This window comes from Python bivittatus, unplaced genomic scaffold (genome assembly GCF_059951505.1).
Source record: "Python bivittatus isolate LINGU-HERP-01145 unplaced genomic scaffold, Pbiv_v1 ctg000330_np1212, whole genome shotgun sequence".
NCBI lineage: Eukaryota > Metazoa > Chordata > Lepidosauria > Squamata > Pythonidae > Python > Python bivittatus.
The window spans coordinates 31,662,599-31,676,027 of NW_028277058.1; the positions used below are offsets into that span (position 1 = coordinate 31,662,599).

At 35.6% G+C, this 13,429-nt stretch overlaps 1 protein-coding gene across 1 annotated transcript in view; it reads left to right on the top strand.

Moving 5' to 3' along the window:
* The window catches only part of APAF1 (apoptotic peptidase activating factor 1), a 62,814-nt gene that overhangs the window by 44,845 nt on the left and 4,540 nt on the right, over positions 1 to 13,429 (top strand). Inside the window, exons 21-25 of the mRNA XM_007420190.4 lie at positions 100 to 225; positions 1,823 to 1,948; positions 7,597 to 7,716; positions 9,241 to 9,366; positions 11,768 to 11,893. Coding sequence (XP_007420252.1) covers positions 100 to 225; positions 1,823 to 1,948; positions 7,597 to 7,716; positions 9,241 to 9,366; positions 11,768 to 11,893 — 624 coding nt within the window. The remainder of the gene's footprint in view (positions 1 to 99; positions 226 to 1,822; positions 1,949 to 7,596; positions 7,717 to 9,240; positions 9,367 to 11,767; positions 11,894 to 13,429) is intronic.

The window sequence follows — 13,429 nt, forward strand, 5'->3', positions numbered from 1 at the left end:
CACAGTATTAGAGAAGGTGGTTTGATGTTTTCCACAGCTCATGTGCTGTTTTGAAATTAAAGGATATTCAATAATTTCCAATTATTTGTTGCATTGTAGCTAATTAATGGATATACAGGCCATGCTATCTATTTGACTGAAGGACAGGAGTCTCTTATTTGCTGCTGCTGTTTAAGTGAAGATCTACAGTTTGCTGCATATGGAGATGAAAATGGAACTGTAAAGGTGAAGTGTCAGAACTGAGTTTCTGAATGAGTGGTTTGTGATTTCATTCCCCAATTATTGGAAATATTATACAAGTCAAAATCAGTAAGAGAATGAATTCGAGAGAATGCTGTTTTAATAATTTTAGGACCATTGAACATGTTTTCCTCACATTGACTACCAAGTTAGTTTGTGATACTGAGAATATATTTCCCAGTCAATGTTAGAATCACACTCATCTTTCTGATGTTCAGTTCACATTTAACTGATTTTTATGTAGAAAAAAAATGTTTACCCATCTAATATCAGAGCAAAATAATTTCATGTTTCAGTTTAAGGGGGCAAGTTCCTTTTACAGAAAATTACCCAGTGAAATTTTTATATTTTATTATGATAAAACAATAACCTTGTTACCTGAACTACTACAAACTAGAGAAAATCTGTATGCCTATAAGAGTTGACACAGATTTGATGGTACCTCAGCATCATACAAACTATCTATTCAGGCTAAAAGGAAATAATTGAATTCATTTTTTAAACCCTATGTTCCTTAATTCATTTTCCTGGTAGAAAAACAAATGTATCAAATATAACATTCCATAATTCAAGTTATCTTAGTGTGTTTCTTAATATCCTTTAAGCTGTTAATTCAGATAGCTATTATTCAGTTGCTGTATTTCATCATAATATCTGTTCACTGATAGTGTTCTAAGATATTTTTGGAACTATACATATTCATTACAAGTATTATTCCTAAAGGTATCCTTAGATAATTAAACACTATCACCATATGTATAGCATTTGTTCATAATTATGCTTTAAAAGTACAGAAGGTTGTTATACATGTCACTCTATAACCATGCAGGAAGTTTTTACTGAATATTATTTTTTCTTTTCTTGGCTCCTTTATAGCTGTTTATTGTTTTTCAACAAATCTTCCTTCTTATCTCCCTGGTAATTGGGTTAGGGTGATTGTGGCCCCTGTCAGATAAGTTTGGGGGTGTGGATGTTAGCCAGATTCACTATCTATCCTTGTTTTTTTAATTTCTTTTCTTATTGCTTTGTTTTTTTATTATTTCATTATATTGTATTTTCCTATTTTGTGTGTTTGGAGTTTGAAGTCTATGTGTGTGTGTGTGTGTGTGCCTAAATTGAATAAATTCAGTTCAGTTCAATTTAGTTATTTTTGCTGGCAAGAACCCATCAGATCTGAAATAAGTCCAGCATTTTTGTGAAGAGGGGTACAATTATAGCTTAAGCCCTAGAACTGAATTTTTATAGAGCTAAGGAATTCTTTCAATCGTTTTTCAACCCTTTAGATCTAGAAAGAGAAAAATTCTGTACTAGGCACAAAATTTAAAGTTCAGTTGTTCCTTTCAGTGCAACCTATTAAAATTGCATATGGTTTGTGAAGAATTTGTAGTCCAAGGTCTGATCATTTAGTACCAATGACTGCACAGTCCTATGAAGATTGTCATAAAATTTGGTTTAAAGTATATTTTCATTTTTTTCAGGATTTTTATATCAAAATGACCTATTTCGCTATAAAAGATTTTTTTAAAAAATCATGCATATTGAACTTTTCACAACATGCTGTTGCCTGATCTCATTTTAACAGGTATTAAATATATCAAGTAGAAATCTTTTAAAATCCAGAAATGGACACAGGAAAGCTGTACAGCACTGCCAATTTACTTCTGATGGAAAGACTCTTATTTCAAGCTCTGATGATTCAACTATACAGGTACAGGAATGTTGCAAGTTTTGTTTGGGAACTGACACTATTTCTCAAGATTTGACATGCAGTCCTCCAAATTATATTTTTTCTGAAATCTCATTGAAATTGTGTCAAAGAGTTTGTTATAAGAATTTTTATTTACTAGACAATCCTGTGACCCTTTGGGTTATCCTTTGAGAGAAAGGTAGTGCAGTCTGATGTGACCAGAATGAACATTAAATTTTAGATTGACCATATTCCCCTGCCCCCCCCCCCAATGCTGGATGATCCCATGATCATCTAAGAAGAGTATATATCACAAATAGAAAAATAATTGTAGTGGCAAACAAACTTCAATAATCAGTCAAGATTTACTTACCTAAACAGATAAACAGAATGACCACGGGCGGGCAAAAAGGCAGTGGGAGTGGGAGCGACTTCCGACTTCCTGCCAGCTTCCCCATTGACGTTGCTTGTAGGAAGGAGGCAGGGAACATCAGAAATCACAATCACATGACTGTGGGGATGCCGCAACGCCCACAACTTTGCAAATAAAACTGGTCTGAACATTGTGGAAATTTCAATTCCACAGGAGGAGTGGGTACTGGATTTTTTATATATTGTTTAAGTTAGCAGATTTCAGTTCAACTTTATTGATTTAGACTATTGACCATATCAAGTATAAAGGTAATAAGATAAAATAAAATAAATGCCATTATAAACAAAGTAAGAATTAATAAAAATATAAATATAACTAAAACTAAATACAAGTTCATATCAAGCCATCACCCCTGCAGTCGACACCAATTTGCTCTAAATAATCTGCCCTCTTTATAACTGCCTTTGATATAAAGAGTGCAGTCTTACTGGTGATACAGAGGTTCTTGCCCTGTAAAAAGTAGGAAAGTTTCTGCTGGCCGCTCCAGTATTTTTTATTTTTTAGATATAAATCTAAATGGTCAGTCCTCTCTACTGAATGTAATCTACAATCAAACAGGATGTGTGCAGTATCTTCAATAGCTGGGGTGCCACAAATACATAGTCTTTCTTCATATGGGACTCCTTGAAATCTCCCATATCTTACCATAGAGTCTAACCGGTCGAAACGAGCTCTGGTGAAAGCTCCTAAGTTATTGGGGTAAAGGAGTTGTTAGATACTTTTCTAATTGGAAGACTGATTTGTGTTGGGCCAGCCACTTCAAGGACTTGAGATGTTTAAGGTGTGCTATATCCTCTTGGGCAGCCACATCCAAAACCCTTTGTTTAAAACTTTTTTTAAGTTAAAGAGATTTTTTTGCGCTTAATAGTTTCCTTGTAGTTTTGTCTAAGCGCCAGCATGACAGTATGATTATTCTTTGAGGGTTGAGTCCGTGCAATCTGCATTGCTTGCCTTAATCTTTTTCTCTGTGCGTAACACTCTGTATCAAACCAGTGAGGGCCTTTTCTTGGGGGCCTTTTGGGACGGGCTTCCTCAGTTAAGAGTTCTTAAACCTTCACTTATATTTTGATAAGCTGCAAAAGTGGTGGCAGTCTCAGAGTCTGGTGCAGCGACAGCGTCTACAAATGACTGTGCTTGAGTGGAATTCAAATAATCAGTCAGGGCCTTTGCGTCAACTTGGGCCCATTTTATTCTTCTGGCCTGATGGACCTCTAGATGCTGTAAAATCCATCTGTCTTTTTCAGTGAAGGGTCTAGGGTCTGTATTCCCACAAAATTTTACAGCGACCAGTTGATGATCGCTATCCTCTCTTTTATATACCTGAATTTCTGAGAAAAAGGACACTTTGCTGTTTGAGACGCATATATAGTCTAATGTGCTGCTTGATTTCACTCGATGATAGGTGTAGGGGTAAACAAAGCTATGGTCCTTATCCCCTAACACTTGCAAATTACCTTTAAACAGCAGCTTTAGCAACTGTATACCAGCGGCATTGCTTTTCTGGTCCCTAAAAGACCATGCGGGAAATAGCAGGAGTAATTCTTTGGGGATATTTATATTGGTAATGTGCTCTTGTATATTGGGCCGGAGCCTTGCATTAAAATCTCCCAGAACAATTATAACCGCTTTGGGAGATTTTATGGTTAGTTCTATCAGGGATTGCTCTAAGGTCACCCATATATTTGCCGGGTAGTATATGGAGGACTGTGGAGGTACGTAAATATTTAACATCATGAGCTCAAGTGCATTATATTGAAACTTGACAGCTAAACAAAAAGAAGAAGGGACATCCAAAGGAGTTTCAGAACCCTTCCATCCTAAGTCTTCCTTAATCAAAATGGCCAAACCCCCTATTGCCCGGTCTTTCTCTTTTATTTTCTGCACTGGAGTAAACCAGGATTTGAAACCAGGGATCGAGATCTGCTCATCATCAGCTGTTAACCAGGTCTCTTGGGCTGCAATCAAATCAAAGTTGGACAGAAAATCAGAACACTCGTGTAGTTTGTTTTTCCCTCCAGCAAGGTTCCACGATAATATGTGGATTGCTTGATCCTTAACAATACCTGTAAGGGGTGGGGTGGAAAAGCTGGTTAAAGGAGGGTTATGATGCGGCATATTCAGTCAGTTCTTGACAGATGCAGAATCGTGGGAGCCAGATGTATTCAAGTCTGATTTTTGTGAGATATGATTAGGGCAACCCACAGAATATGGAGACAAGCCATCAGATGGAGGAGATCTGGTATCTGCGAGGTGTTGGTCAGCATCTGTCTGTGGTCTAAAGGAATCTGCCTCCTTGGTAGTTTGCATATACTGGTGCTCTCCATGGAAAACCCCATTCATCTCATGAAGGCTAGAACGGTTGTTATTTGGGTATTGATTTTCCTCCAGATCAATATCCACCAGTTGGATATTCCTCCAGATCAATATCCACCAGTATTTTGGGTCAATAGTTGGAGACACTAAGTCAATGAGGGGTTCTGCAATAGCAGTAGAGTCCAGTAAGGTTTTCTTTAGATTTTCTAGCTTAAATATGATGTTATCTTGTTCCTTCCTGGGCAGGGAGCCAAAGGCACAGATAAGGTCTGTTTCAGCTGGATCGGACATAATGTCTGGTTGAGGAAGAAATTGACTCTCACTGCCTCGCTTTTTCAAGGTCTTGTGAGGGGGGGAAGGCTTGTTAGCTTCTGTTGCAATTTTGGTGTAGGAATGGCATCTGGGTACAGCAAAGCTACATAAGGGATTAACTATTACCTCACGGAATACTCTGGTAGGACGAATTTGAGAGGTTGCTAAATATGGTCTCATCCTGAATATCATGGATGGAATGGTAGGCTGTTTGAACGATAGCAAAATCCGTTTTCGACTTTGCACTATAAGAAGTCATTCGATAGTATCCAAATCAATCGATCTATGGTGACAGTGCAAGAGTTGCCCTAGTGAGGTTTTGATTGCTCTCCTGGTGTCCCAGTGTCCTGTGTTGATTTTATTCAGGGAGATACAGAGAGCAACCTGCTGTGTTTGTAGTATGCGTTTTTGCTTACAGGGAGGTTTCTCCACTAAACCCTGAGAAGGGATAGTATGTATGTTGTCTCCTTTTATCTTATCAGAGGGTTGGGATTTGTTGGTATCATCATTAAGACATTGCTCACTTTTATCAGTTTGTTTTCCATTAACAACTTGCTCTTTAACCAAACACATGTTAAGAGAGTCTTGCTTTGTCATAGCTTCTGCCTTTGATTTAGTGAGGCAGGGATCATGTTTAGAAACAAAAGTCTCAAAGTCTTTTTTCAACAAATCTGTATTGTGTTTTATATCAGACAGTTGCTCAAACAGTGAAATGACAGTTTGGGCTGTAAGAAGACATTGCTTTGCCATGTATTCTGTTGTGCTGTTCCAGGGACATCTCTCCCGGTTCTGGTTTTGTATCTTGTTTTTAGGCTTGTTTTTGTTTCCCTTGCAGTTTTTAAGTGAGCTAGCTAATTGTGCAGGAGACCTATGGTGTGAGTCCTAGATGGAAACCCAATTTTTGTTTAGCTCTTCCCTAAGGGATAATGAGATATCTAACAACTGTTGCTTTTCGAGTTCGGTTTGGAAATCCCATTTTAATGATTCATGGTCTGCTGGGGGGGGGGGGGGGGCGGGTTAGGAGAAAGCTTTGTTTTACTTACAGTTTCCTTTTATTTAAGTAGTTCTTCTATTTTTGGTTGTTTAGCAGACTTTGAAGAAGAAGAAAGAGAACTTGGAATGTTTCCATGTCAAATCTTCCTTTTTCCCATAATGTTAGATCCTGGGAATCTGGGGCTTTTGCTAACGATTTTTACTCCACATTCGTCTCGCCATAGGAAAATATGAATGAGTTTGAACAAGGAAAAAAAGTAGTATAAAAGTCCAATTTAAAAACTACAATGTTGTAAAAAGCTTATTATAACTATAATTATAAAAAAAAGAAAAAACAAAGTTATGAAAAGCTTTTTTAAAAGTAATAATATTTTTAAAAGGGCAGGAGCTTAAAAAGACGTGTATTGCTAGGTTGCTGAGTTAGCTCCACCCCTAGCAGATTTTAGGTACCTTGATTCAAAAATAACAGTGCGATATAATGCACTGTTTGGGCTAACTTGAGGGTACAAACAGACAGATAAATAAATGAGAGTTTTAGTAGTATATAGATAACCTTTAGTTAGTTTCTCCATTCCACATTTTTAATCATATGTCATTTCAGAAGAAGGCATAATGACTGTATATATTTCCAATGGGTAGTATTTCTTCTGTTACTTATTAACTATATTGCAGAAAAGTGTTTTCAGTTTTGATTTTGATTTTGTTTCTTGGCTTCAAACCATCCAGGTATTTTATAAAGAAATGGATGCAGCTTGGCAGGTGCTCAAATTTATTAATAGGAAATTCATATTTGAAACTATTTTATACTCCTTTCTATAGAGTATTGCAGTATAAGTATTAAAAAATTCAAAAGCTATTGAATATGAAAAATAAGAAAAGTGATAGTTTGCATACTATAACTGTTTCAGTGCTTTTATAGTTTCAGTGTCCTGTAATTGGATTTTTGTCTTAAGAGAGATACATACCAATTTAAATCCTGTTATATTACTGGGATATGCACATACTTCGTGTATTATTATATTGCAAGTTATTTAAATATTTCTCCCTGTCACTTGGAGATTGAAAAGATTGAGAAACTTACTTACAATGCCTGTGGGAATACATCAAGAGAACAATCAGATACCTTGGGGAACTTACAAGCAGAACATGCATGCAATAGCACCCTCCTGTTCATATTCCTCAGAAATTGGCATTCAGAGAAAAGTGCCTTTCATTTTGTAGGTAGCCATCAAATTATCATGTTATCCAATCCATGTACTTTTTGTATTCAAAACATTTTGAGCGTTCCAGTAATAATTTACTCATTTGTGGGATAAAATCATTGCATTTTAATATTTGGCAGTGTTTCATAATGCAAAAGAATTTGTCCATTGTAAAGTATGTCAGGCATGAATACATAGCTTAGAGATCATAAATATCAGATTTCTGATTCCCCAAGAGAATAAATAGCTATTCCCATGATGTCACCCAGGTTGTATGTATTTCAACTAATTTTTACAAGCTTCTTAAGATATTTTTCCTGTAAAAGAATATATCTTTTATATTCAAGATAATCAATGCTGTCTTTTAAAACACATAGATACCTTTCTTTATTCACATACGTGTTTGTTTTATTTAGGTATGGAATTGGCAGTTGGAGAAATACATTCTTCTAAAAGGACACAAAGAACCTGTCAAGAATTTTCATCTTCTGAAGCAGTCAAGGCTTCTTTCATGGTCATTTGATGGAACAGTTAAAGTAAATAAAAGTCAATTTACTCATGATTTTAGATTGGTGCCTGTAAATTAAATGTGTACTGTAAAGAGGTTAAATGGGTTAGGGTTAGGATGATGTATACTGTATTTGGTTTTTAAAGAACAAAAGTAAAGTTCATCAGATTTTGCCTGATGAACGTCAGCAAGCAGCCATTTTATCAGGCTAAAACAGAAAGATAAATAGGAAGAAATGTTATTTCATTTATCAGTGGCTCTGTTTCTAAATTCTTTCTATTCCATTTGATTATAATAGATCGCCAAATTATTGAATTATACTTATTGAAGCAGTTATAGACAACATGGTGCCTTCCAAATGTTTTAATCCTTTGGCATTCTAGTAGGACACATGGAATTGGTTCAAAATATCTAAAGGGCACTTGGCTTACAATCCCATGATACAGATGGTCATGATAAAAACAGAAAATTAAGAATACCAGAATTTTCTGCAGGTTTTTTTCCCCTCTCAATCATGTTGTTGTTGTTTCTTTTATTTTGTAACTTTTTATATTACAAGAGTTGGAGTAGGATGGTCATATTCTTATTGATCAGTAAACCAATCTGGATTTGTTTTTTATTGAAGTATGGGCTAAATGCTATTTAAATAGAAAGTGAATAAAATTAAATTAGATATATCCAAATACTCTGTTTTAAAGTGTTTTTTTGTTATTTTACAGTGTAAAAATATTAAATTTATGAAGCTTATATTTTGAAAAATCCATACACTATTATTTCTAAAAGTAACTTTACATCACCATATTTACTCAATAGGAAAACATGTTTTTTGTCTTAGTAATTAATTGTGAATTGTAGAATTGCCTTAATATGAACAGTAATTGTGTGAATGGGCAGAGGTGCATATGGCTGCAGATGTTGTTATTGAAAAGCATGAATACCTTTGCTTTCAGTCACTCCTGGGGATTCCCTGGTGAATTTAACAGGGTTTCTCTCTCTTTTGTTCCCTTCCTTGTTCACTTACCTCTTACTTTTCTTTTCTTCTCTTCTTTTTCCTCATCCTCCTTTGCCATTCCTGCTGAACATAGGAATGAGAATGTATGTGTCATGTTTTTCTATGAGTGAGACTTATTTGTGTATGTATGAGAAAATGGTCAGTAATGCATCTGTGAATCCATTAATTTTATAAATGGGATACCTGATTTTACAGGTAATTTTTAATCACTACACATACATACCATGGCCCTGCCCTTTTTTGGAATGTGATTTCTGACAAATAGAAGTGTGTCTTTGTATGTTTGGGTGTGTATATGTACATAAATACATATATAGATGTATATCCCAAGATTTATTTATTTGGGAAAGAGGAAATCTTCAGGATTGGTTTCAGCTGGAGCTGAACATTGCATGGGATTCATTCATGAACACATATTCATTTTGGGAAAGGAATCAGCTTAAATTCAGGGTCCTCTTTTGGGTAAGTACCGTATGTGTTTTGCTTACCAACCATGTACCACCGGAATTCCTCACTGGTACATTTCACTGTATTTCACAGGTCTGGAGTATACTTACTGGAGAACTAGAAAAGGATCTTATTTGCCATGAAGATGCTGTTCTTTCTTGTGCTGTTTCACCTGATGCCACTATATTTTCCACTACCTCCACTGACAAAACTGCCAGGGTCAGTATGTGATTGCTTGCTCTGTATTAAAAAAAAGATAGTTTAACACAGCTTGGCATTCATATAATTAAATCACTACTAATTCATTTATACATCAAGACTTATAAAGCAAAGGTGTATCTGATAAGTAAGAAGGAACTAAGCTCTTTGGTCGGACAGCTGAAGTAGCTTCAATATTTTGTCTTTATACCTTTTCCAGTATAATATTTTACTTTATGTTTCATTCATGAGATATATTATTGAGCAGATAACATGAAATAATATCAGTCTTTTCCAAATTGTAAAATATTCTTGGGCCAACACCTTTACCTGTGTCTGTAGTCATGAGCTTGATTTGATAAGTAAAATGACACATCCACTATCTGAAAAATCTGTGCAGTGTCTGTAACAACTTTCCAGAGGATTGCCTGTTTAAAACCAATCAAGGAATTTGTGATTCTGACATCCGTCATTTTATGGTCCTTTCTTTGAGGTCTGTTAATGTGGTGTCACTAAATACCAGGGTCAGAATTAAGTTTAAGGGGTATAGATGACTTTACAGTTCTTCACAGAATTATTTTCATTTCATTGGAATGTGACCTTTTTTTTTTCTTAGAGATTTTTGAAGGAGATTTTATGAGGCCAAGTTAAAGCCCCTAACCCAAATACATTTTCCCACAGAAAATAAAGGACAAGCTTAACTATGTAGTACCAAATTGGGCAACTACCCCATTATAAAGACACTTTTCCAGGACAATTACATTGTCGGCTTAGCCACAGAAGGCCAAAGAGTGCTGATAAGCTTGGAAAAGTTGAGCTCAGGGAGAGCAAAAGAAAGTAACTCCCTAGAAAGAAACTGTGTTCATGGAATAACTGCGTTCTTATTCTTTCAGAACCCCATTGTCTTTGTAGTCCTGCCCCGTTATCTTATAGTTACACTCTGATGGCCTCACTGATTTCACTAGGCACATGATGTATTATATCCAATGAAATAGCTGGATATATTCTAAGTTGCATAAGTCTACAAAGGGGGGCTGTGATGCCACCCTTCTTTAGGCCTGTCTTGTGTCCAGCACTATCAGTACACCAATTTGTGCTTCAATGTAATGTGTCCTGGTCTCTGGTTCAAATGTACCCCTAAAATATTCTGCTACGTTTTCTGTATATGATTCACTAATTTTAATAAATTAAATTGCACAAATTGTGCTTCCTCTACCACAAAACAAAATTTATGCTAAATATACATTGCCATTTTTATACAGTGAGCATGGATCATGATATAGCTGGCAATAAGTACTTTTTTATCATATTGACTTCAGTGAGAGAGCTGCACTTTGGTTTAATTCTCTTTCATTTATATCAGTAGGAACTTAAATGTACCTACTTTCTATACACAAACTGCCTAATACTATAGGTTATCATTGACTATTGTAAATGTTGGTGTCTATTTAGATAAGATCCAGTTAGGAACTTGTTATTCTTACTATAACAGAATCCGTTAAGTTACTACATCAGATTGTTAATGGAGAATTTGAGGTCTATCTACACCCTCTATGCCCCTCGCGCCCATGTGAGAAAATATATTTGTTTGAAGTGAAAGTTAAACCTGCACTCTTTTTAGGAAATGTGCTTAGTGCTCCTGCATTCATGTATGCCATTCAAAGATGTATTTGACAAAATCAGGCCTTGGAGAACTGTATCCAGGAGTCTTCTCTTACAAATATTTGCATCCTCTTTCCATTCTTTCTCAATGAACTAGAAGATGTGGAACATATTTAGCCTTGCATTTTTTTAGCTTTCCAAGAAAAAAAATTATTTTGCTCCTACTTAATGATTTATTCAGATACTACATATCATTGTATGACAAAGGCAAGCACCACCTAAGTGTAAATGTTAGCTTGCCTCCTGATTTAGTGCCCAAACTCCATCATTAGTATTAGGCCTTTTTTGAGTAATTTAAACTACTATTACTATTTAGTAATAATAGTTTAATGTGGTTCACATGATATTAATATTGTTTACATGTAAGAATACCAGTTCAAAGTATTTAGTATGGACAATTAAAAATAAGGAAAAATCATGTGTTACCATCTTTAATGGTAAATTATACACAAAATAGCTGTGCAGAAAATATTTGTGGCAGGAAAACCAAATTCTAGCCTCACAATTCACATCCCCAATTTAGTGTTCATCTTTTAATATAAATGAAACAGATCCAAAGTTTTTAGTTTGTTTTGTAGCATGCCTCACAATCTGATCATATTTCTACATTTACAACCTTCACTGTATCCTAAATCATCTGTGTAATTCAGATACCAATTTTGGTATATGAGTGAATGAGATATAAGTGCTGTTTATATGTTCATGCTGAATTCAGAGTACTGAAAAAATAAACATTTTGCTTAATATTTTAAATATTCAGATTTGGAGCTTCAGAAGTTCATCAGCTCTTCATACTTTGAATGGCCACAGAGGTTGTGTTAGATGCTGTGCATTCTCTCTTAATAATGAATTATTGGCCACAGGAGATGACAATGGAGAAATAAGGGTATTTTATTTTTTATTTTCAATTATTTATTTAATATTTAACATATAATAATATCATAATCACTATGGATTGGTAGTCTTTGGTACTGATGAGTCTTTGGATGGTTTCCTTATCAATTTATAGCAATAATATTAAAGAAGTAGAGAGGAATTTCAAGGATTTTTAGTGTAGATGCCAGCTCTACATTGTGTATCAGCTGTAGTTTCCAGGTAGTCTTCAGAAGCAGCTGTAATTAAGATGCATTGTAATAATGCAATCTCAAGGTAATGATGGCATGAGTCACTGTCAGTAGGGCTTTCCATTGCAACTAGTGGACAAACCAAAGCTGGAAAAAAGCTAGCCACAGACTCCACCTGCTGCTCCTGTAGATACATAAATGTAGGAGAACCCCAAACACTAAATGATTTTAAAAATCTTTTTACATTCCTTTTACACTCCTTTTACCATCAATAGATACAGGAAAAGCTCAGTTTTGTTTTGATCCATGCAAGGATAAGTATGCACCTTTCTACTGTAAATATGTCATCAGAAGCAGGAACCTGATTTATTACCAGTTTGGTCAAACATGCCTAGGCTAACTATGCAAAGTAATGCTTTTTCTAAACTCAGAATGGCTATGTGAACTCATGTGGATGTATATCTAGTTCTAAATTCCTTCTCCAGTCTTAGAGTCAAACGAGCATTAATTACATTTGGCTAGCATTCTCTCAGGTTATCAGTATAATTTTATCTTGGATCATTGCCATTAGGTCCACTACACAAAGTCAGTCACTAAGATGATTCTTTTGGCTGCCTCCTATCTTCAAGTGGTCATCTCCTGAGTCACTCTGGATTGCTTCAGTGAACTTGCTTCACATTAGAATCTAAAGCTGCCTAACTCCATCTTGGTTCACTAACCACTTTTTCCCCCTCAAACTCCCAACAACTCTCATTCCAAGATGAACTAACTTTCATCTTCCTGCCAGCGCATCGGCCCCCTTTCACTTCCTCTCCCATCTGAGAAAGTTCTTGTCTAAGTGTAACTACTTATCTTATTAATTCAACATTTTTCCCTGACCAGTTTCTTGGCCTCCACTTTCAAAGTATAAGAACAGTATGCATGTCTGGGAGATCATGTGACAGGGAATGGCAGGCAGTTTTTATTTTCTCTGTTCTATCACAACCCTTGTGTTGCAGATCCCTTCAAGAACAGCATTATTCCATCCACAGCAAGTGTAAGGGATGATGGTGAATCTAACAGTTTCTGAACAAATAGCAACCCCATCTTACCAGGATTCAATCTCAACTTGTTTTTTGCCATCCATTTTTTTAATGTCTCCAGATACTGGGTTAGAGCATCCATTGCATTCCCTGTCTAGCTGGGATGAAGTATATTATTAAGTATCATCAGCATACTAATGATTTCTCATCCTGAACCAACAAATGACCACTCCTGGTGGTTTTATATAGATGTTTAATAACATAGGAATGAGAGTGGATTGCAGTGTCACCCCATACAGGATGGCAAGATCTTGATTGCTACTCCCCATGGTTACC